This window comes from Protopterus annectens, chromosome 6.part0, assembly GCF_019279795.1.
Source record: "Protopterus annectens isolate FY-2018-M chromosome 6.part0, PAN1.0, whole genome shotgun sequence".
Classification (NCBI taxonomy): Eukaryota; Metazoa; Chordata; order Ceratodontiformes; family Protopteridae; genus Protopterus; species Protopterus annectens.
Window position 1 is genome coordinate 101,390,141 of NC_056737.1, and position 25,193 is coordinate 101,415,333.

At 40.6% G+C, this 25,193-nt stretch overlaps 1 protein-coding gene across 3 annotated transcripts in view; it reads left to right on the top strand.

Moving 5' to 3' along the window:
- Nucleotides 1–25,193, top strand: part of AQR (aquarius intron-binding spliceosomal factor) — a 2,539,865-nt gene that overhangs the window by 70,833 nt on the left and 2,443,839 nt on the right. For all 3 annotated transcript variants that reach the window (XM_044073871.1, XM_044073874.1, XM_044073872.1), the window contains exon 3: nt 20,687–20,743. In XM_044073871.1, coding sequence (XP_043929806.1) covers nt 20,687–20,743 — 57 coding nt within the window. The remainder of the gene's footprint in view (nt 1–20,686; nt 20,744–25,193) is intronic.

Genomic DNA, 25,193 nt, shown 5'->3' on the forward strand with positions numbered 1-25,193 from the left:
GCTTCTACTCCATTTGTGACAGCAATAACAATGGAAGAAATATCATCCTACAAATATACACCCCCCCCATTTTGTGATATGGATTTGAACCAAAAAACTAAAACTAAAAATAGTGGATTAATGACAGATTTTTTTTTGCAGTTTTCCATTGCCAATTTGTCTGGATACGGGTACTATAAAAATATTAGTAGTAATAATTGGCTAATTATGCAGGGTAACCAAGATTCCTATAAAATAATAGGAACAGTCCCAGGTAATGATATAAGAAAAGTAAAACTTGAGAGTTTTTTGAGAAAGATGAAAATTAATATGGGCAGATAGACCATTGCAAGTTTGATAAAGGCATTTATAAATGTAGAAAATGCAAAATGTGTAGATGTAGTCATGAATGAAAACAATTTTTATTGAATCGTGCAGAATTTACTGTAATATTAAAGAAAAGATGTGATTGCAATTGGGAGGGTGACCTAATGGTTAAGGTGTTTGCCTTGCAAACACAAGGTGCAAGGTTTGAGTCTCACAAGGGATAATTGGTTAGGCTTACAATGGCTCGCAAGGGCAATGAACAAATGTGATTTATTTAGCTTTTTGTGCATTGTACCAGGGGTTCTATGTGAGTAAAACCACAAGACACCTGGCAAACAGAATAAGAGCATATTGCAGTAATAAAAAATAAGGATAAGCATAAATTTAGATGTGAAGATTTTTTTAATCAAAAATAAGGATAAGCATAAGTTTAGATGTGAAGATTTTTTGAAAGTTTTATTTTCTAGTTCTTGAACAAATGAATGATTTTATTGGTGATGAAAATAACTTATTAGAAGTTAAAAACTCAAATGGCAATTAAAATTGGCCACTGATGTATTCCAAGGAATTAATGAAAATTTGAATATTGAATGTATTTTGAATTGGATGTGAAAAGAAGTGATGTCATAAGTTAATTGTTTAATTGATGAATTATTTGTTTTACACTATTTAAGTGGAAGATTTTAGTAGGGTTAATTGATTTCTGATGAAGTTCTGTAAATAAAGGAGAACAAAACTGCTAAATACCTTGTGACTGGCTTTTTTTTTCTTATTTTATGGAAGGTTTTTGGTTCATTATGTATGTGTAAACATTTTTAAATATTTTATATGCATACATATCTATATAAATGTCGGTGTGTATATCTAGATACATGTGCTCATGTGTGTGTATGGGTACGTGTCACTTCACCTAAAACCCATTTCACCCAAACTCATTTCACTGAGACCAAATCACCTAAATTTCATTTCACCTAAAACTCATTTCACTGACAAGTAGTACAATAAGGCAAGTCAAATGTATATGTCCTTTTCCCCACTGTAGTGCGATCCTAGATTTAGTAGCCCCCCACTTATTTTGGTTTTATGTTGTCTGGTTTTGTTTTACATTATTTGGCAAAAGCCAACTAGGTGGGGGGGCTATGCCCCCCTTAATGTATATCCTAACACAAGGATCGCACTACAGTGGGGAAAAGGACATATACCTTTCAATTGTGTTAGAGTACTACTTTGTCAGTGAAATGAGTTTTAGGTAAAATGAGTTTTAGGTGAAAAGGACGGAAATACCTTGTCTGCTGTTGGGATCTGCTTCTTTACCCCACAGTGGACCTTTTCCAGGAACCAATGTGGAGGTAAGAAGTTGTGGTTCCGAAAATCTCAAGGTCCTTATAAGGATTCACAGGAAGACCTTCCTTTCAGAGGCAGAGAGGGAAGTGGTTATAATGGTAGACTCCACCCTTGCAGCAGAGGGGGTCAGATGAATCAAGGGTCTCAAGCTTCTTTCCTGGACAGACCCACTCAGCGATCTTGAGGGATTACCTGACTGCTTGTCTCTGGAAGCAGTCGGGAGACTTTTGTCTTTACACCCAGCAGCTTGGGAAGCCATCACAAAAGATTGTTGGGTGTTAAAAATTATATCCAGAGGCTATTTAATACCATTTTTCCAAACACCCTCTCCAAGCAAAACCCTCCTCGATGTTCCACCCAATCAGCGGGAGGCTGCATCATTAGAAATTTCAAAGCTGCTCTCAAAAAGAGTCATCCAAAGTGTCCTCCCCTCAGACCTGCTTGCATCAGACATCTAATCCAGATTCTTTTTACCATCCAGAAAGACAGGGGACCTCAGGCCCATTGTGGACCTTACCACTCAATCGGTTGCCAACTCAAAGTTCCAAATGGTCGTAATGCAGGAATGCAGTCCATTCTGCCCTTTCTGCAGAAGGGCGACTGTATGTGCTCTATAGACCTTCAGGATGCGTACCGTCACAGCAAATTGCACAGGCGCTCCAGAAGGTTCCTCCTCTTCCAGTTAGGAGCCAATCATTATCAGTTCAGAGTACTGCCCTTTGGCCTCACCAAAGCCCCCAGGGTGTTAACCAAATGCATGGCAGTCGTTGCAGCTCACCTGAGACTGCAAGGATTCCAGGTGTTTCTATACCTAGACAATTGGCTCCAACTGCTCCCACCAGGCATTGACTTCTAGAAGCCAGACAATACCTTTTCCACCTAACCTTGACCTTGGGCATCTCTGTCAAACTGAAAATGTTTCATCTTCAATTGATCCAAGTCCTAGACTTCATCGGATCCCATCTGGACACAATTTGTTCTCTAGTCCTTCTTCCTCCAGACAAAATTTCCACCTTGAGGGCTCATGTCAAACAGATTGTGGACATTCTTTCCTTCCAGCAAGTATTCTCCGAAGGGCTTTGGGGCCCATGGTGGCCACAATCATCCTGGTACCGCTAGCTTACAGTCACATGAGAGTACTTCAGTGGACCTTAGCAGTCCAATGGTCCCTCCTGTACAACCCATTGAATTACCCAGTTAGGATGTTATGAGCATGCAAATAATCTCTTCTCTGGTGGATTCAATTTGAGGATCTTCAGGGCTGCCTGTTCATCCTTCCACCTCCGGCGACCACTGTGACCACTGACGTATCCCAGTTAGAGTAGAGGGGGTTTTATTTGGGACAAAACAGTCCAAGGCATGTGGTTACCCTTAGAGATCAACATGCATGTAAAGCTTCTGGAGATGAGAGTGGTGCTTCTTGTGTTGCAAGCTTTTCATTCCTCTCTTCCCACGGGAACTATTGCTATTCAGACGGACAACATGTCAGTGGTCTGGTACATCAATGAGCAAGGAGAAACTAGGTCTTAACCTTTGTGTTAAGAGGCAATGGTAATGGGCGATTTCTTCCAACTGCTTTCTCATAGCAACGCACAGTCCAGGGAAGTTTAACATCCTGGCGGACAGGATCAGCAGGACCATTCTGATGCCTCACAAGTGGTCTCTGAATCTTTCAGTGGCAAATATGATCTTCCAGAGATGGGGTCAGTCTTGCTGTGATCTTTTTGCATCTCCCTTGAACACCAAGTGCAGTGATGGTTTTTTTTTTTTTGCCCTGATCCCTCCTCAGGGATAGTCACTGAGAAATGCTCTAGTCCATGCGTGCCCCACCCCCCCCCGGTCTATTTTATGCCTGTCCTCTTCTTCCACTCATTCCCAAATTTATGCAAAAAGCCCAGAGGTTAAAGTGTCAAGTGTTCCTCATTGCTCCTTTTTGGCACCTACAAGTTTGGTTCCCCTTCCTTTGGTCTCACCTGGTTTGTCAACTGTGGACTCTGGATCCCTCACCAGATTTGTTGTCCTATTCTTCAGCACACTCCCATCTGGATCTCCCGAACCTGAAACTAATCGCTTGGTTACTCCACTTCCAATGATGGCTAGAAGTCCCAGGCTTTCTTCCCCAGTTAGAAAAATTTTGATTGTGACTCGCAAACATTACACTCGGGAAGCTGTAAAATAGTAAGTGGAAGAGATTCTTCATTTGGGCTCATCAGAACAATCTATATCCTTTTTACAGCTCTGGTTCCTGCAGTTTTTGACTTTCTGGCATATATTTTTTATAGCGGAGCTAGTTTTTCAACAATGAAAGTGCAACTGGTGGCCATTTCCAATTTTCACATAGGGGAAAATTATTTCTCTGTAGTTCATCCAAATTGTACAAGGTCTTCTTAAAACGTACCTTTCTCCTTCGTCCTCCTATTAGGGAGCCTGTGGCCTCCTGGGATCTCACCTCAGTTTCACAGTCTTTAGGCTCACCCCCTTTCGAGCCGTCAGCTAATGTACATTTAAAGTTTATTCTTGGTGGCCATTACTTCATCCAAAAGCATAACTGAATTACAGGCTTTGTCATGCAGGCCTCCCTATTTGATTTTTCACAAGGAGAGAGTTACTTTGCATACCACCCCTTCCTTTCTGCCCAAGGTCGCTTCTGAGGCTAACATAAACCAAGTTATCAGTCTGCTTGTATTCTTTCCTATGATTCAAAACAGAGGAGAGTGTCAACTTCATACGTTGGATGCACATAGCTTCATTTCTATTTGGATAGAACCAAACATTTTAGGAAATCTGATCAACTTCTGTTTCCTTTTCTAAGTACAGGTTGGGTAAACCAGTTTCCAAGGCTACCCTGCCTCACTGAATTACTAGCTGCGTTGAAATTGCTTACTCTACAAAGGGCATTTCCTTACTGTGTTGCATTAAGGCTCATTCTACTAGGTCCATTTCCACCTCTTCAGCCTTTTGGTCAAAACTTTCCATTGATGAAATTTGTGCAGCCGCTACTTTGTTAAACCACCATACGTTCATATTGTATTACAAACTAGACATTATCTCCAGGAACAGAGCATCATTTGGATCTGCTGTACTCCAGAATATCCTTCCTTGAGGGCTTCCCAATTTCTTCTGTAGCTGGGGACTCTGTCCCACAGGTTGAAGAGCAATTAAAGGCAACATTAGATAAAGAAGTTATGTACTCACCATAACTTTCCATCTGTGTTGTTTCCTCTTATTCTTTCTTCATACTTCAGTCCCTCCTTCCATGCCTGTTGAAGGACATAACGGAATTATTTGGACAAATACTTCATTACTGTTTGCGCTCCTGAAGTAATACTTTTTGATTTGTCCTGTTGCCTTTATGTGATTTCTTGCTAATTATATGATATAATTATATGATATAACATGGTACAGCAAACTCAATCTGAGGGATTTGGAGGAGAGGAGCATTATGGGTAGGGGAAAAGCTCAGGTGTCTGAGCCTGGAGCTTTGGTATGCGACCGAGTCGGAGCTGATGCTTGGATCCATAACCCACAGGTTGAAGAGCAAATGAGAGGCAACAACACAGATAGATTGTTATGGCGAGTATATAACTTCTTTTTTTTTTTTTATGTTTTTGCATTTCCCATATGGGGGGCTATGCCCCTCACACCCTCTGCTAAGTATACCAACTCTGAGGTTGCACTACGGTGAGGGAAATGCTAAATATATTGTTTTGCACTGTAAAGTGATCTCCATTCAGAATGTTCAAAGTTTCAAGACTTTGATCTTTTGGTCTCGGCATTTTGAAGTTCGAAGTTTTGAAACTTCGAGCTTCTGAAGGGAATCCACATATATATATATATATATATATATATAAAGTGTTTGTGTGCATGTATGTATATGTACACATATAGGTGTGTGTGTGTGTATATGTAGATAAATGTGCATATATGTATGTGTGTGTGTGTGTGTGTGTGTATATGTATGTATATGCATGTATGTATGTATATATATGACCCGCGGTGGTGGTGCTGCGGTAGCATTGTCGCCTCACAGTAAGACGCTGTCCGGTTCGATTCTCAGCTATATGTGTGTGTGTATATATATATATATATATATATATCTACATATGGGTCTACTTTAGAACAGCAAAATGCCACTTGCCCGAAACCTAAATCACCAAGATGAAAATACCAACAGCACCAACACACCGATGCCCCAGAAAGCCGAAAAGAGTCACAAAGGCTGACCTCTCTCTCTCTAGCATTGGGAGTCAAGGGCACCTGCCAGTAGCCCTTGGTCAGATCAGTAGTGATCAGGTACTTAGCCCTGTGATGCCCCTACACTGACACAGTAATCAAGGAGCCTCAGTGCTCACCACTGTCAGCAGTGAGGGACGTGCACATTGGGAGGATGACAAGTACACAAACAGTGAAGTGCAAATTCCCTTAAGAGCACACAGAGATCACAGTCAGTCTAAGGCTGTTTTTTCCCCCTTTCTCCAGATCCCCAGTTAGACTCCCCACTGGCACAGCTATAGTGTTGAGATCTCAGCTGAGTGGCCAAGCCAAGACCTCAAGCACCCTCTCTGTCCAACCAGTGCTTCGTGTCCCTGTCCAAGTAGCTGATAAACACACACACACAAACACTTTGAGATTTGATTTATATACAGACACACAGACACATACCTGGGGAAGGCTGGCACAGGTTTACTAGCTATGCCCCCTTCTGCCACTAGCCACCCTTATCAGCTACTTTAAGGCCCTTAAAGGGTGTCTAATCCTACTGTGTATTGTTACTAATAATCCAGATGGTAGTTTTGACCAAAACTTGCAAGACCATTTAGGAGTGGCCTGTACAATGTCACCAAATACATATACAAGTATGCTAAGAGCTTAACTGTGTCTCACAAATATCAGCCACAATGATAGGTTTAAATGTATTCAATAATAAAAGAACAAGACAATACTCAGAAAACAAACAGTTACTTCAGAGTTCAAAATCGCAGGAAATATTTTAAAACAACATTGCAGGACAGTCTCCAATAAATACAGAAAATATCTAAACTAATCTTTACTGTATTCCTATCTGTAGCTAAAAGAGATAGTATACCCCAAGTCCTACTTACAAGGCAAGTGTAGATGGTGATGATGATGATGAGTGGATGATGTTCATCGTGTTACCCTGCTGCAGTCATCACACTTGGGTTATCCTGTCGTCAGGCGGTCCCGCAGTCGGCCTGAATTCCAAAGTCTTGGTCCGGCGTCGGTTGCTGTCGCTTCTTCCCTGACGTCAGTGAGCCAGGGGTATATAAGAGGCATCCGACGCCATTTTCTTCAGTCTTTCTTGCCATGCGGTGCCTGAAGCAGAAGCAGTTCGTAAGTGCCGGTTGGCCGACACCTGAGATTTTCGAAACGAGTTTCAGTCCGAAGTCTTCAAAGCTAAGTACCCCGTTGGGGAACCTTTTCTTGCCTCAGTCCGATGTCAGAAAAAGTTAACAATTGCATTTCTTGTGGGAAGCAAATACCTCATAAGGACTTTCATTCTTATTGTATACCTTGCCTAGGCCCAGACCACGACGTCACTGGTTTTCGGTTTTGTGCTAGGTTCAATAAGCGAACTATAAAGCGACGCTTTGATTTTGCACGTCGGTAGGAAATTTAATTACACTATGCCATTGGAGCAACTGACTACCGGCGTGCATAAAAAATGCAAAGATGAAGACAGGCAGCCTAGATCCAAGCCAGACTCCGAGGCCTCAGCTGGGCCGGTCGCCGGTTCTCCGGTTTTCAGTGAGGAGCCTAGGCAGCCTCTGGCTACCGCAGAATTGGAACCCCAGACCACTTCGGATTCTCTAGCAGAGAGTTCTAGGCCGACGCAGCCATTTTCTTTAGGCCCTACCGACGACATTGCAGAAGGAGAAGCCGGTGCTGTAGAAACACCTTCGGTTTCAGAAGGTGTCTTCAGACTGACTACTCTCACCATAAAATCTTATGCTAAGCCTAAGACTCCTCTAAAACCACAAAAGACTGCACTTCAGTCTCCAGTTCAAGGCCCCATGCCTAAGAAACAGATGCTTAAAATGGCTAAAGATTTGATTTCTTTAATCAGGGGTTCTCAACCCCCCCCCCCCGAAAAAAGGCCTAGACAAGAGGAGGATTATGCCTCCTCTGATCAAGTGTCTATTTCCTCAGGCTCCTCTGAGGAACAGGATTACTCCTTTCCCCCTTATGAAGATTCTGATGCTGATGATTCCATTCCCTCAGCTTCTCCCCCTGAAGACTATTCCTTTGGGGAAACCTTACATACCATGAGGGAACATTTCCACTGGGAAGGTCAGGACTACTCCTACTCAAAGAAAAGGCTCCGAGAGATTCTTTTACTCCCCCAGCACAGACCACTTGCTATTCCCCCCAGTTTTAGACATTGTGGATGATGTTTACTTAGAATCTAGTCTAAATACAGATTCTCTGCCTCCTGTCCAGCCAAACCAGATAGATACTATAGAGTGCCTTACTCACACAAATTCCTTTACAAGAGCCGTGTTGCTGATCCAGAGACAATCTCCCAGGGTCCCAAAGGGGCTAAGGCTTCTATGGCTAAAAATCCTGTACCCTCTGAAAAGGACTCCAGAGCACTAGATAGGTGGGGGGAGAAGGGTTTACACCTCAGCTACTCGAGCTATGAGAGCACTAAATTGTCAATTTCACATGCTTAAATACCAGCAATTCCTAATGTCTCAAATAAAACAAAAGATGAGCACGCACCCTCAACAGTCTGAATTCAAGGAAATGCAGGATCTGTTGCATGCAGCTGAACAGGTGGGCAAACATATTTTACAATGTGGATTTGATTCCTTGGAAGCTTCCTGTAGAGCAGCTGTTACTGGGTCTGTTATACGTAGGCATGCTTGGTTAAAGGAACAAACTCTGCCTGATCATGTTAAAGCAAAGTTACTAGATGCACCCTTACAGCAGGATGTCTTATTTGGGGTTAAAGCAGAAGAGGTTTTAAAGAAAATGGAGGATAAGGCAAAATCTATGTAGACGGTCAAAGATTTCTTACAGGTACAGCCCCCCACGCTTCAGCAGAAATTGGCCAACAAAAAATTGGTCCTTTCCAGCTTCTGACAGACCACAGAGGGGTAAATACATGCACCCAAGGGGCAGAGGACAAGCACAAATCCCTTACAAACCTTGCCAATGGGGCACTGCAACACAGAAGGGAGGAGAAGACGGGTCCCAAACTACTAGAAGGCAAACACAATGACTTACATCTCAAACTGCCAAGCAAAACTCTCTTGGCAGCTCCCTTGGGAGGAAAATTAACACTTTTTGCAGACAACTGGCGCATCGTCACAAAGGACAAATGTGTCCTAGACATTATCTCACAGGGATACAGATTCCATTTCCACACCTTGCCAAGGATAAAATGAATGCCAAACCTGCCACAAAATCAATGGGCAGAGGCACAAAAACAAATTACGGCTCTCATGGACATGAGAGCCATTCAACTGGTACCTACACAGGAACAAGGCCAAGGATTTTACTCAAGGCTCTTTCTAGTCCCCAGAAAGGACAATGCTTGGAGACCCGTTCTGGACCTTTCAATTCTAAACATCTTCTTGCAAGTACCCAAATTCAAGAAGCTAACACTACAGCAGCTTCTTCCCATGTTGGGCAAGAAAGCTTGGCTGGTAACGTTGGACCTCAAGGAGGCATACCTGCATGTCCCTATCAGACAACATTGCAGAAGATACCTCTGTTTCATTGCAGGTTCAACCCATTACCAATTCTCTGCACTGCCCTTTGGCTTATCTACTGCGCCCAGGGTCTTCACAAAATGCCTGGCACCAGTAATTGCATACTGCAGACAAAGAGGAATTCAAATATACCCATACCTGGACGACTGCCTCATCCAAGTAGAAAGCAAGGACATTCTCTTACAACATCTGGCTTTTGTAAAACACCTTCTAAGTTGCCGAGGGTACACAGTAAATGAAAAGAAATCAAAACTAGTGCCCTCACAAAATATGACATTCCTGGGTGCCAGCTTAAATACAATGGCCCAGATGGCTTATATGACGCCAGACAAACAACTACAACTAACTCAATACTTCAAAACAATGGCAACAAAGACCCATCTCCCTGCAAGAAAAATTCTGCAGGCCTTGGGCTTCATGGCATCTTGCATACCACTAATACCATTTGCAAAACTGCATATGAGGAAATTACAATGGTACCTAAAAAGCGTATGGACTCATCACAGCCACAGCTTGGAAACAATGATACCTCTCATTCCCTGCCTTCAGCAGGAGTTTCTATGGTGGTCACAGGCATGTCACCTCAACAAGGGTCAGCCTTTCACCTTACCCCCAGCCAGGCAAACTATGACAACAGATGCATCGGACTATGCCTGGGGGGCACACATGGCAGGACGGTGCGTTCAAGGCATATGGACTGCAGATCAAAGGAATCTGCACATCAGTCAAAAAGAAATGCTAGCTGTACAGAATGCCCCGACAGCCTTCAAGGACCTCTTTCATCCAGGACAGCTTACAATAAGGACAGACAACACCACAGTAATGTGGTACATAAACAAACAAGGGGGTACACACACCTACCCTCTACGCAGGCAAGCAGTGACCTTGTGGAACACAGCACTGGCTTACCAAGTTTAATTACAAGCTCAATTCCTGCCACGAAAAAAGAACACATTGGCAGATGACCTAAGCAGAAACATCATGGATCCCCACGAGTGGAAACTGGATCCACAAGTATTTGCAATGATAACTCAAAAATGGGGGCACCCAGACATATTCCTGTTTGCCAGCCCCCAAAACTATCAGCTGACAAAATTTTGCACAAGGACATTTCACCATCAAGCTTGGAAAGTGGACGCACTCTCATTCAGTTGGAAAATGCTGACAGTATATGCCTTCCCTCCAGTGCCCCTTCTCACAAAGGTGCTGCTGAAAGTCAGGATGGAGAGACCCCGAATGATACTCTCATTGCTCCAGACTGGCCACGCCAGCACTGGTACCCGCTATTAAGGAATATGGCCCAGGGCCCACCATGGATTTTACCACAAATTACTCATCTTCTCACACAGCAAGACAGTCAGATTCTACACAGCCAGCTCAAAACCTTAAATTTGGCTGCATGGCAAATCACCTAAGCAACCAGCCAGCTCCACTTTCACAAGCTGTTATGGAGGTTATTCTGGAAGCAAGGAGGCCCAGCACCAGGAAAACCTACTCAGACAAATGGAAAAGGTTTTGCGTCTGGAACCAAGCTGAAGGCCAAAATACCCTTCAGCCGGACATACCTCAGATTCTGCAATATTTAACTGAGATGTTACACAAAGGCCTTTCTTTTTCATCTATTAAAATCCACGCCTCAGCTATTTCAGCTCACTACAACATGGATCCTCCCTTATTTTCACATCCACTTCTAAGGCAGTTTCTCAGAGGGGCCAACAATATTAGGCCTTCCAGGAGAGCACCAACACCAACTTGGGACCTCAATTTTGTTCTGGAAAAACTTACGCTACCTCCTTTTGAATCAGCTTTCTCAGCTGACTTAAAGTTTGTATCATGAAAGACTGCCCTGCTGCTAGCAATTACTTCATCCAGAAGAGTCTCAGAGCTTCAGGCACTAATGGCAGTAGAGCCTTTCCTCATTTTTCATCAAGACAGAGTTTCTCTATGAACTAACCCTTCCTTTATGCCTAAGGTGGTATCCAGTGTGGCTCTAAATCAAACCATCCATTTACCCACCTTCTTTCCAAATCCACAGAACAAAGGAGAAAGACTCCTGCATTCCTTGGACATTCACAGGCAGCTACATTACTACTTGGATAAAACTAAGGTTTTCAGAAAATCTGACCAGCTTTTTGTATCCTATGCTACAGCATCACAAGGAAAGGCTATCTCAAAACAGACCATTTCCAAATGGATAGGACATTGCATACGTTTTTGCTACACCCACCATGGAAAACCAGTTCCTGCTAGCATAAGGCCCCATTCTACCAGGGCAGCAGCTACATCTACAGCCTTCCTCAGGGGGGTCCCAACCAAGGATATTCTGGAAGCTGCAACTTGGAGTTCAGTACACACCTTCACCAAACACCATCACTTACCACTTTACTCTAAGACTAGAGCTGGCTTTGCCACTGCAGTTTTGCAGGGCCTTCTAGCCTCCTCTAACCCTGTTTGACTCCACCTCCCATCCTTAGATTTGGGATTCTACCCAAGTGTGATGACTGCAGCAGGGTAACACGATGAACATAGTACAATTTTGTACCTACCATAAATGTAGATGTTCGAGAGTATACCCTGCTGCAGTCCAGGTTACCCTCCCTCCATTCCCTCTAACCTAACTAAAACCTTTCAATACCTTAAAATCTGATACAACCTTTGTGGTGTATTTGCTTATAGCAGGAGGGATGTTTTGTTTGTGATAAACTTTTATTATTGGTACTATCTACTGACCACCTTTTGGGGGGGCACCTGACATCTGGGGCAAGGAAAACTGAAGAAAATGGTGTTGGATGCCTCTTATATACCCCTGGCGCACTGACGTCAGGGAAGAAGTAACAGCAACCGACGCTGGACCAAGACTTTGGAATTCAGGCCAACTGCGGGACTGCCTGACGACAGGATAACCCAAGTGTGATGACTGCAGCAGGGTATACACTCGAACATCTACTTTTATGGTAGGTACAAAACTGTACGTTCTTGCTAGGTCCAATACAAAATGCACATTCTCTCTCTGAGAGAGTTCTTAAATCAGTATCAAATATTACTGCTGGGTTAGCTTGGGTGACATCACTCTTTCTCAGCGGACTTCAGTTCCCAGGCTAAACAGAAACTTAACAGAATTTTAACATCTCTGTGTTAGAAATATACATCTCTCAGATGTTTGCTCAGAACTGTGTAGCTGCTAGGAAGTCATAAAACAATAAAACACTTTAAATTTTAAACCTAGTAATTACGTTTCTTTCCAGACAGTAGAAAAATTGTAGTTCTAGACATCCTGTCTCCTTGCTGCATTGAAACTAATTTTTATATCACATCGTAAATCACTTTATTTCAACTTATTTTCTTGTAGTTTTGTAAGTTAATCGTCTGTGTTCAGCAGGGTATGCTGTGGTAACATTCTTGAAGCTCAGTACCTAACATACAGTTCTGTATAAATCATATGAATATTTACAAATGGCATAGAATTATTTATGAAATTCCAGCTAGCTGGGCTGGCAGTCTTTACCCTGTGTCACAAGCCCCACCCAGCTCTCTTAAGGCTTCATCTGTCCTAGACATGGTGTAGGCATCTGACTCTGTGTGACTATTTAGTCTTCTGTAGTCAACACAGGACCCGGTGCTGCCATCCTTCTTTGGTACCAGCACCACTGGGGAGGCCCAGGGACTTCCGGACTCTTGGGTTATTCCCTGTTCCAACATCTCTTATATCTCCTCCCTCAGAGTCTGTCTGACTTGCTTGATAGGTCTTTGTGGCCCTGTATCCACATGATGCTGCACTAGGTTGGTACACCCTGGTTTCCCAGTGAACATGTCTCCAAGCTCCTGATTTCTCAAACCTAGGTAGGGAGATGGCCGCTGGGACATTATTACTGCTTCCACTGAGGTGTCAATCTGAGCCTCACTGAGGAGATCAGTCACCAGATCCTCCCCTGTCATCCACTGCAAATACTCAGCAAAAGGGCCTTCCTGTCATGGTAAGGTTTCGTCTTAACATGGTACAAGATACCCGTTTCGCACACACTTTTTACTGTAAGACTTCTCCCTCCTCTCTTGATGTGCAGATAGCCTTAAGGTCTAAGAGCCGAGCCCTTCACTTTGCTGTTAGTATTTGCCCTTAACTCCAAGACACAGGGAGAGAGTCATCTCCAGCTGAAGACTGCCACATCCAATTACCCCTGAAATTTTATTGTATGTAAAGTGCTTTCCCTATCCGTGTTGGCATTTAAGTATACCCTTCTGTTAGTTGCTTCTGCACATCACCTCCCCCACCCCTGTGCTTTTCCCTCCTAACATACAAACTTGTACCTGGACACCTTCTTTCTCTTCCCTTCCTTTCTCATCCTAATACCTTCTCTAGGTCTTGTTTTGGGAACAAACCTTCTCTCTCATATTTTACCACCCTCAACCAAACTTGTCTCATTTCTCTTCCTTGAACTCCTATACCAGTTTGCACATACTTTTGCTGCCCTGTGCTTCTCCCTAGTTATACTAAAATCTCCCTTGCCCGTCTATTGGTGTGTCTTCTTCCCAGCTATAGCTGTCTGCACCATAATTCAATTTTTATTTCTTTTCTTTATTTTTAAATAATCCCTATAAAAATCTTTCAGCTCTAAAAACTACTTCATCTGGACATTTTCTGCTTACTGATTGTCTCTCCTTCACTTCTTGCACACAAGATGAATCCTGATCATCTTGTCCGTTCGCCCGTCACTTTGCTCATGCTCACTCCGCTGTCCTACCCTAGCCCCATTCCCACCCACCATCTCTTTCCTAACATTTATACTCTATAAGCCACTCCCCTAACATGACGCCATCCAGCCACATTACACCATTGTCACTGCATCACTCCCACATTAGCCCTGCTTGCTATCACTCCAATCCTCCTTCCCTCCCTCCTTGAAAATTTAAATTATACTGACAAAACCAGTAGTCACACTATCTCTCTACTTCTGTCAATACAACCAATGTTAGGTAACACTACACCCCTACCAAGGCCTAAATAAAATTAGATGCACCTCAGACAATAATTATATCTTCTTCATTATTTAACATGCACCAGCTAAATATTTCTACACAACCAATAATACTAACTATCCTTATAGTACTTACACACATTACTTCATATCATAACAATCTACCTGACTCACTACCCCATATTGCCACATCTACTTCTCACACCACAAAATCAATGTCTCTCACCCTGTCCAACATCCCATCTATCCTGCACATAAACATCTATCCTCATACCCTTAAACTTGTCTTATCCTCCCACCATACCAATAAAGTATCCACAAAGTATGCCAACAAATGCATAACTAACCTGATAAGAACCAGAGTAAGCATTGCAGACAGATTATCACTCAGTGGAGGCATGCATCGTAATCCCGGCCCGTCTGATAACAATATCCACTTAACTAACCATAATCTATCTCATAACACATTCCAACTTCCTAGAAAAGCTAATGACTTACTCATACTAAATATGAATGTCAGCAGCATTAGCAAAAAAGTCCATGACTTTCATGCTCATCTTTCCCTGTATTCTCACGACTTACTGAAACTTGGCTTAAACATGACATTTCCAATAACGAAATTCTGCCACCAGGTTGTAAAATCCTATATAATGATCGTATATCTAAAAGAGGAGGTGGTGTAGCTTTACTGTTTAAACATCAACTAAATGTACAAAACTTGGATATACGTACACCTATCTTAAGCAATGCAGAAATTATACTTGCAAAACTAAAAACTAACCTCAGAAAAAGTGTCAATATAATTGGTTGCTACATACCACCCGGCAATAAAATGCCCATCCTGAAGACCCTACTTCACTGGGCCTCAAAGTTCCACCAACATGAAACCATCATCTTGGCGGACTTCATCAATGACTGAATAACTTGTAACTCTAGTTTTCCAATCAATTTACCAACCTCCATGGATTTGCTCAACTGATCCAGTCTCCCACTAGAATTCACAAATCCACCAAGAGACAGTCAGTACTTGACTGGATTCTGTCAAACGGACCAACCCTTATCTGTCAGTCAGGATGCCTCTCTGACAGTGAGTGACCACTTATGTACATTTGTAATAAGGCATTGCACATATGAGGAAAAGCCCACTAATTACCATGTAATATGAAACAAGAAAAATGTCAATCCATCTAGCTTTATTAAAGAACTAGAAGGATGTAACTGGACTCTTGTCGAGAGCCTCTGTTCAGTACTTCATCTGTACCTTCTTAGATATCTTAAACTCCCAGGCCCTTCCCTAAACTATCAGTCAAATCCAACTACGCTCCCTAGATGAACAAAGAGAGTAGATCTCTGCTGAAATACAGAGATAAAGCCTGGGCCCACTGGCACAAAACTGGATCTCATACAGACAAATAGGCATATCTTGAACTCCATAACAAGTCAAAGAAATGTGTCAAAACAGACAAAATTAGTTACTGCCACACTACACAAATTAAATATCAAAGTAACCCCAAGAAATTCTGGACAGCCATTAACAACATTCTCCTTCCTGGAAAATCAGGTATTCCCCCATCAACCATAAATGATACCTCGCTCACTGTTGCCACCCATTTCAACAAATTCTTCACTGAATCTATTCTTGCATTAGCTAACTCTCAAAGCCGTCCATCCTCCAACCAACCACTCAGCTGCCATATTAAAAACAATGGCTTTACCTTCCATTCTGTCTCTACTAATATAATTAAAGAATTTCTTAAGAAACTAAAACCTACCACCTTAGCCACTGATAAACTCCCAGCTGAATTTTTGAAAGTAGCTGCTGATGCCATTGTATACCCTGTATTCATTCTCATCAATCGTTCAATATCCAAAAATCTAGTCCCAGACATATGGAAAATTTCTCACATCATTCCACTCCACAAAGGTGGTAATTCAAAAGAGTTAAACAATTACCGGCCTATAGGAATACTCTCTCCTCTGCCCAAAATACTGGAGAAGTGTATATATACACACAAATTATGGAATACCTCAACACCCACAACCTTCTCACAAACACTCAGCATGGCTTCAGGCCCTATCACAGCACTACAGGCCTTATGTCATTCAGTCATATAGTGAACACCACAGAAATAATGGCAACTGTCTCTGCTATCTTTCTGGACCTCTCTAAGGCATTTGATGTAGTTAAAAACAACAAAGTCATTAAATCCCTCTCAGAACTGAATCATAGCAAACCCACCATTACCTCATTTCAGGGTTATTTAACAGGTAAACAGCAAGCAGTACAGTGGAGGCAATAGCTCTCTTCTTTATTACTAGCCACGCTGGGTGTTCCCCAAGGCTCCATCCTTGGTCCTTTACTTTTGTCTATCTTCACTAACAACCTCCATACCTCATACCTCCACTCTACATGCCTTAGTCATTTAATGCGCTGATGACTCAACACTAATCTGTTCCTCTCCTTCCCTCCAAGAAATGCAGTTACAAGCACAGATTTTTTTCTGTAGAAGAATGATCATACTAAACCCCAATAAAACCAGACTTCTCTTATTCCAGCATACTAATCACTCCACTCCCATACCCATGTTTATTATCATTTCTAACAATAAAACTGCCATCACTCCTGTCACTCACACCAAACTTCTAGGTGTTGTGATAGACTGCAACATGAAATTTGACACTCACATTTCACTCACCATAAAGAAAGTACATAAAAAATTGGGGGGGACTATATAGAAAAAAACAATTCCTCGCAAATAGCACAAAAGCTAAAATAGCACAAACACATATCTCTACGCTATTATATGCCTCCCCTATCCTCATCAGTCTTAGAAAATCAGATTTAACTAAACTTCATGCCTGCTATAACAAAATTGCAAAGTTCACCACCAATAGCCCACATCAAACACACCACTGCTCATCCCTTAAACAATTTGACTGACTTGAACTTCCCCATCTTCTCCTTTACAACCAGCTTATACTAACCCATAAGATTCTTTACTACCCTGATAAAACCCTTGCATTACAAAACCTAATGCATTCTTATTCCAGTGCTAAGATCCTACGCTCCAACAACAAACCTCTCCTTCAAGTCACTAAAACCAACAACTCTGCAGGAGCCTCACTCTATTTAAATTTCATAACTAAAAAATGGAACACTTTGCCCACTACTATATCAGCTGCTGATGCTTGGTGCTTATTGACACCTCCCCAATTCCTCCAGCTCCTGAGACACTTATCTGTCTGAGGACGTGTAGGCTATTGTCTTTATGTAGCATGGAGCTATGCAGGTAGAAAATTGGTTGATGTTAAATACATCAAGAATTAATTATATTTACATCCCTCAAAAGGAGGGGGAAGAGCTCTATACATTTGACCACCAGTGGGCAGAACAGCAAACATAATGCAGATTTGCCTCAGCTGTTTTTTTTTTGTAATTATTATTTTTCTTTTCCATAAGTATTTTCTAATATTCTTTAAATTTTTTTTTTTGAAATGTCACTGTGAGCAGAATGTGTAAATTACAATCATGCTCTCTGGTCTTCAGTACATTTGTGATGCCTTTAAATAAGCTGCCATATCTGAGGCGGTAGTTTCTTGGAATCCCCTGCAAAATTTCTAATCTCAGGCTAGTCATCTACTATTTCAGACATATCACTGCCGTCTTCTTTTGGTGGGGAGGAGGCTTGGAAATCCCGTCCTAAAAGGCCACAGTAAATTCACTTTTTTACATGAGGCTATTTTAACTCTCTGCACTGTACAGATGTACACTGAATGTAAGACTATCATCATGAATTCACACAGGATGACCATTAGATAGACTGAAAGCGAGGAATTAAAGGCAAAGACAGAAGCACTCCTACAAGAAACCATGGAAATATATGAATGCAGTTTAATAAAAGCACACTTCTGTCTTAAGTCACAGGATGCAAGTATCTTTATTCCTCCATATTGGAGATGCTGGGGGGGGGGGGGCTTGCTCCTCTGCAGAAAAAGTTTTCTTACTGATTTTTTTTTTAACTTTGAATGCTGCTTGTATTTGACTGATTTTGCTGTTTTGTTGTTATAGTTGTCTACCTCAATCGCAAAACTGTTAATGTCTTGTCGTGAAGCCGTTTATGGTGCATATTGTTTATGCACTCACTGTCTCAATTTTAAGAGTCATTCAACAAAAATGGAACACAAGATAACACATTCTGTAGTTTACTGCAAATGCAGTTCAAAAGATACTGTTGCGTCAGTGTTTCATGCATGTCTCATGGTCTTGGAAAAAGGGTCCTGGAATATGGTGGTGTTTTGTTTGCTTGGCAAGAAAAGTTAAAATACTGATAATTTTCAACATTGTGGAAGGGGAACAATTACAAATAGTTTTAAATAAATTACGTTGAAGTTTTACTGTCATAGCAGCTACAAAATGTAGGAGGGAGTTTTGTGTGCCCAGTGCTGCCCAATGAGTCAGCAAGTCATGACTAATATTCCAAAAAAAAAAATTGTATTAGAATGCCAAGCATCACCTCATTTGGTACTTTGAAATGGCTTTTATTAACTTTACCTTTTAAACTTTGCTCTAGGAAATTGAATTTCTTGAAATGCACATACTGGTTATGATCAGTAATTCCATAGTACTTTGTTATAGGGATACTTCCTGACATGTTGTATTGCTTACTTATTCAGCACTTCTGAAGAATTGGTAGTTTGCTGTGGTCACTTTGGAGGAAAAATACTGTCCTCAGAAGAGAAAATAAATCTTGAGGGTAAAGTATCTGAAGACTTTAGATTCTGGCTTCAGTGATACCCAGCTTGCTTCGTGGAGTTTAAGTTGTGACTAAGAATTGACCTTGTTACTGAGCAGTAAAAACACTAGAAGGGCAAGGCTGATGAGGCTGTTGGTGCATGTTACCAGCTTATACCAGTATGCTAATGATTAAAGTTTTGGTTATAGCAGATCACTTTATTATTTTAATCTGTTTAATTTGTATTGAAAATGTGCAGGATTCCTAGGCACCAAACATCATGCATCACTTCTTGTTTTTCTTTAGTCCATTATAGCATGTACAACAGTAATTCACATATGTTTTCTAAAACAGCAGTGAGAAGGGCAGGAATATTTATGGGCTTTTATTTCAATTAATATACATTTCCAGTGATTGAGTACAGTTGGTGCTTGATAAAATTGAGTAGTGTATTGTAGTGATAGTATGTGTATGGCTGTGCTGGGAATACTATGATTCTGGCCAAGAACTTTTCTTGTCAAATGTAGCCTGCCGTATTAAGTGGTTTAAAACATAATCTGTCAAGCATTGAAACAGACTTCATCTTTATGTGTTATATAGGAAGCACTGGGCAACTGTTGCAGTCCATTACCAGTACACTTCACTGTTTGGGACTAACAAAAGTGGTTTTGTAATGCAGTAATTGCAAAGTATAGTAGTCTACAATGGAGAATAGCCCAAGTACTAATTAGCTCATCAGGAAGAGTATGCAGGGATTTTTTTTTTAAATGAAGTACTGATTTAATTGTGAGTAGAATCTAATTAAATTTATATTTTGCCCGAGGAGTAGCAGGGAGTGAAATTTTAACTTTTTTGTTTTAATGAAGACATATTTACTGCAGCTTTTTTATTTGTATGGGTTGCCCGTTCGATTCTCAGAGCGTCTTCTGTGTGGCGACATGCGTGAATGGGTGTTCCTTTGTTGAAGGTTGCGCATTAGGCCCGGAAAGCCAGCACGTAAAACTCTACTGCCAATCATTAGCGGACCGGAGTTCCACTGTGGCGACCCCTAACTGGGAAAAGCCGAAAGACACAAACAAACTGACTATAGTTTTATGGGACCAAGTACCGTTTTAGGAGGCCCTTAAAATTTATATTTATTCAAGATAAAATACAACCGGGTAGATGCTTCTTAATATTTGATTTTTAATTGTATTGATTAGGACACAAATAATCTTATAGCAATTATTCTGTTTAGTGTTTTACCTTCTTTGAGTTCCTGTAATGTTCTTAGAGTTTTAATGCTTTGTAAGGTTCTTGAAATGAAAAACCTAAACAAATAAAGTCTGCAGTGTAATACTTGATTTATTTTCCTTCCAGTATTTGTGTAAAAATGTTTTATATGATAAAAGCATTTGATACAAAAAATATTTATAACTGCCCTCTTTTGGTAGTAGGCATGTATCTGTTGTGAAGCTGACCCTCTGTCATTTAACTGAGCAACATTGCTAAATGTTTGAATTAAAGTGATCCGTGTTTTCTGTTGTATGAACTTCTATGTGTATGTATGTTTTTTACGGTGATGATGTAACAGTGTTTTTCTTTTGTTTTTCAGCTTGCCAATAAATACTGGGCTCCACATGTAAAGAAAAAGCTAGCATTTGATTCTATGGTAAAGTAGCAAAGCTGGTGGTGTTGCATGTTTGGTACTATATAACATAACATTTGGAAAAAAATTCTGTTCTTGCATTATGCCCTTGATTGTAGCCCCCATCCATAGTTTCTCTTTATCTACTTCCCAAAGCAGTTGTCTGTTAATTCCATTTTGGAAATGCCATCTGGTGTATTGTCAAATGTATATGAAGTTTGCATTAAAAGTCAAAATTATGTTCCTAGTAAATTGCCACATTATCAGAATATGCATGTTTAGACCTCTTCCAGTTGATCTGAATTTTCATTGCCATAGTTGTAATTATATTATAGTAATGAAAGAGAGAGTAAGAATGAAAATGTTCTATGTAAAGTAATCGTATTTTCTGGGCAACAGATGAATGTTATTTAATGAGATAAATGAATGAATAATGTACATTTTTTTCTGATGACTGAATTGATTCCAGTGAAGTAATTAGTTGGCAAGTACATGAATTTTGTACTAGTGAATTCATTAGCTCCACGTTTTTTCCATTAAAATAAATGGGAACTGAAACATGGAAGTGAGAAATCATACAGTTTTTTGGTATGACTTTTCACCCTTAACCCTGCAGCATTTTAACAGTGTAGCCAGCCCATCTCATGTTATTGTGCCCCAAGCACCTGAGTAACTAACCTAAGTACATTCTTGACAGTTTCTAGTAATTTGACTATAGACCACCAAGACTAGCAAACTGTGAGCTTGAAAGGCAATTTTCTGTTGAAGGTATGCTTTTTCTTTTTATACTGGTAGTAAATTGGATACATCTGTGGCAAGTGATAACAGTACACACTGCCCATCTACCATTCCTTTTTTATTACAGAAATCAGGGTGGGGTGCCTGTTGAAGTAAATTATATTACCGTATCATTATTTATTATAGTTTTGGCAATCACACACAGCAGGCGATTGCCAGAAGTGGTTGTCGGTTTTGGAGGGGAAATTGTCTACAGAATAAACAGCAGTTTAAGTAAAAACTTAGTATTTTATAGGATTAGGAATTCCCTAGCACTATAGTTATGCTCTTTTTTTTTTAATCTATTTCTTTAACCCCTGCAGTTCACAAAATTATTTTGATTTTGAAATGCTTGATGGATTTAATTTATTTTTTAATGGTTTAATGTTTTAATTTATGCTTTGGTCTTATTAATATTGGGTTGGAAGAACTTTTAAACATTGCATCCCTACATTTTTACTTATAAGTGCTGTTTCATGAGTAATTAACTGTTTTTTACAAAGGAGTATTCTGTCCCTTTAAGAGACTTGAGTCAATTTATTGTTAATTGAAGCTAATATTTAAGTAGAATTTTTATGTAACGTTTTTATTCTGCTGAAGTCCTAGAAGAAAAGGACGAACGCGCTTAATGAACACTACTACTCAATAAAGGTTTTGGATTTTATCGGTCTCCTCTATCACATCCTGCCTTGCTAACATTGTTTTTTTCTTTTTTTAATTTGTGTTTGTAAATGTGTAGATCCTGAAGAAGTGTGAGGGTGAGAAATGAAAGGGAGATGGAGATATTAGTTATGAGTGAGGGATGGTGCTGCTGATGTGAGTGATGGGGGGAGTAGGTGGTGGTGGTGTTTGATAGGTAAGTGGAATGTGGTATGTAGTTGAGAGTGAACGTAAGAAGAGAAGGGTAGTAATAAGATAAGTAATCATTATAATGAAAGATAAGTAGTGCTTGAGAAAGAAGAGTGAGAGTTTAAAAGATTGGTAAGAGTTTGCACTAAATTAAGGATACTGAGGATTATTTATTTATTTTTATTTTATTTTATTTTACATTTGATGACCAGGAAAGTCCGACTGGACACAGGTCCATTTTCAGCGGAGGCCCGGGGAGAAAAGCTCCACTTAAAACAATCTAGCAAATAACATTTTATGAATTCCAACACTTTTTTCTAAATGCGTACAATATTATACAGGAACATATTTTGCATTTCTTAACAGATATATGTATAGATACAATTATTGTATTTTTGAGGTATACCAGTTGTATGTAGGAATATATTTAACTTTCTTCACAGACGTACAAGTAGATAAAAACAGAATAGAACATCGTTAGTTAAGAATTAATATCCAGAGGTTCGGCATTATTAGGTGATCCTTGGTAGAATCATTGTATCACTGCAAATATAGTGGATTAGCTTGGGGAGTCACATGGGCATAGCCAGTTGTTAAAATAGTGGGTTTTGAGTAGTTTTTTTAAATTGTGGAGCAGAGCTTGTAGAAGTTATGTGTTTTGGAAGTGAGTTCCAGACTTTTGCTATTGAACAAACAAAAAGAGATTTGCCAGCTTCATTCTTATGTTTGACATTTATGAGATTTTGGTCTGTTGATTTTAAGGCTCGGGTGGTGGTGTAGGGTTGTATTAGGTCTTGTAATATGGGTTTTTTATTTGGGAGGTAGTATAGTTTATGGGCTGTGGTGAGTTGAGTGGTAAGAAGTAATTGAGGCAGCTCATTCCAGTTGAGCTGTTTTTGGGAAATACAGTGATGGGCATAGAGGCACCTGTGGCAAATTTGGCAATCTTGTTGTAGCAAGATGCCATTTTGCTTTGTTCGCTGTGGCGAAGATTAGTCAGGATTGGGGAGGCATACAGTAGGGTGGATAATAGGTAGGTTCTTGCAATAGTGGCTTTGATATAATTGGTCATGAATTGGGCTACTTATATGAAGTAAGTATATAGAAGATAGAGGTAAGGTAGGAGGAGGAGGATACGGGGGGGTGAGATTAAGAGACTAGGAGGGAGGAGAGTATGGAGGGAATGGAAAAAAGAGAGGAATTATTAATTGGTGGAGAGCGCTGATTGGTTAGAGTGAAGGAAGAGGTGTGGTTCAGAGACTGTAACTGCAAGGAAAGTGGATAGGAATATAGGTAGGGTAGGGGAGCAGAGTGAGCCCAAGTGTAGCGAGAACGAACGGAGCGAGCAGGCCCAGGTGGAAGAGGCAAGTGAATGGAAAAAAAAAAAACAATCGATTACATTGATTATACAGGTAAGTGATAAACTTCCCCTAGTGGATGCATAGATTTAGTAGTGAGAAAGTAAATTTAAGTTTTGCAGGCACATAGGTCCGGATCTCTGTTGATGGTGTTATATACACCTTTATTTTATGCTTTTTACGTTATAAACACTGCCCTTAGGTAAATTGTAGAGAACACTGAAGGCATCAGCTAGTACGGACGTCTAGGGCTCAGAAAACTATTATTTTTTATGCTATGCTGCCATAGAGTGGCCAAAAAAGGGAAACTATTACTAAAAATATAAAAGAAGAAACAGGAGGGGGAAAAAGAACATTCCCTGGGTAGTCCCTGCGAGTGTGCAAACCACAAACAAAAGACTGTAATTACAAAGTTTAAGAGAGTAGGCTAGCACCTACATTGTTTAGATAAGGGGCACTCATCCTGGTCTAAATAAGGGGTACTCATCCTGGTCTAGTGTATCTGAAGTTTTCCGGATTTCCCTAGAGGGCACAGTCCGAGGGGGGGGACCTGCGACGTTCGGATAACTGTATGAGGTTGTTTAAATAAGGGGTACTCGTCCCGGTCTGTTATATCTGAAGTTTCCCATGTTTCCCTAGAGAGCACAGTCTGAGACTGCTTTGATTCAGGCTGGAGGGGGGAAGAGACGAGTAACGGTCGGATACCTGTATGAGTGGCAAGCACACTGCACAGTGGATGGGAGAAGCATCTGGTGGAGGGAGCAGTCATTTAAAAACAAACAAAAAAAAAGCTCCGGAGGATAAGTGCCTCACAGAAGAGAGCAATCAAGTACAAAGAGAAAGAAAGAAAAAGAATGTACCAGCCGGGAATGTCGACTCAGACAAAATTCAAAGTATAAATTTGTGCTCTTTACAATATGTACCATAACAACAGTCCAGAGGGAAAAAAGATAATGTACTCGGTGCCACAAAGCAGAGTGGGTGCAGATTTGTTTCAGTTCGAGGGATTCAGGCAGCTTATATATGTGGTTGTTTGTTGTATGTTCCTCGAAATAATCCGTCTAAAAGATGCAATGTATTAGTTAGGAATAGCAATAAGTCAGGAATTCAGAAGATTTGTACAAGGGGAAACTCATAAAATTAATGTCCAGTCCACAGTATTGGCAATCTAATACAAAAAGAGGTAACCGGGACCACAGGCAGGAAATAAAAAACTGTTTATTTTCATAAGAAAAAAGATAATCCACTAATCTTTTGTAAAAAAAAAAAAAAAACAAAACAACATTCCTATGGAACTTATTTGACAGTGATAAAACAGTATCCAGTTCCCAACAAGTTATAACCAAATTGGCATATGAATTTGCCAACGGAGTCTCCATCGCTATACTTATTCTTCACAACAGAGTGTTCTTGTTGTGCAGATAACACAGGTCTTATATGTGATTTATTAAGAGTTGTTTTAGAGAATAATGTGTCCTTATTTCATTGGT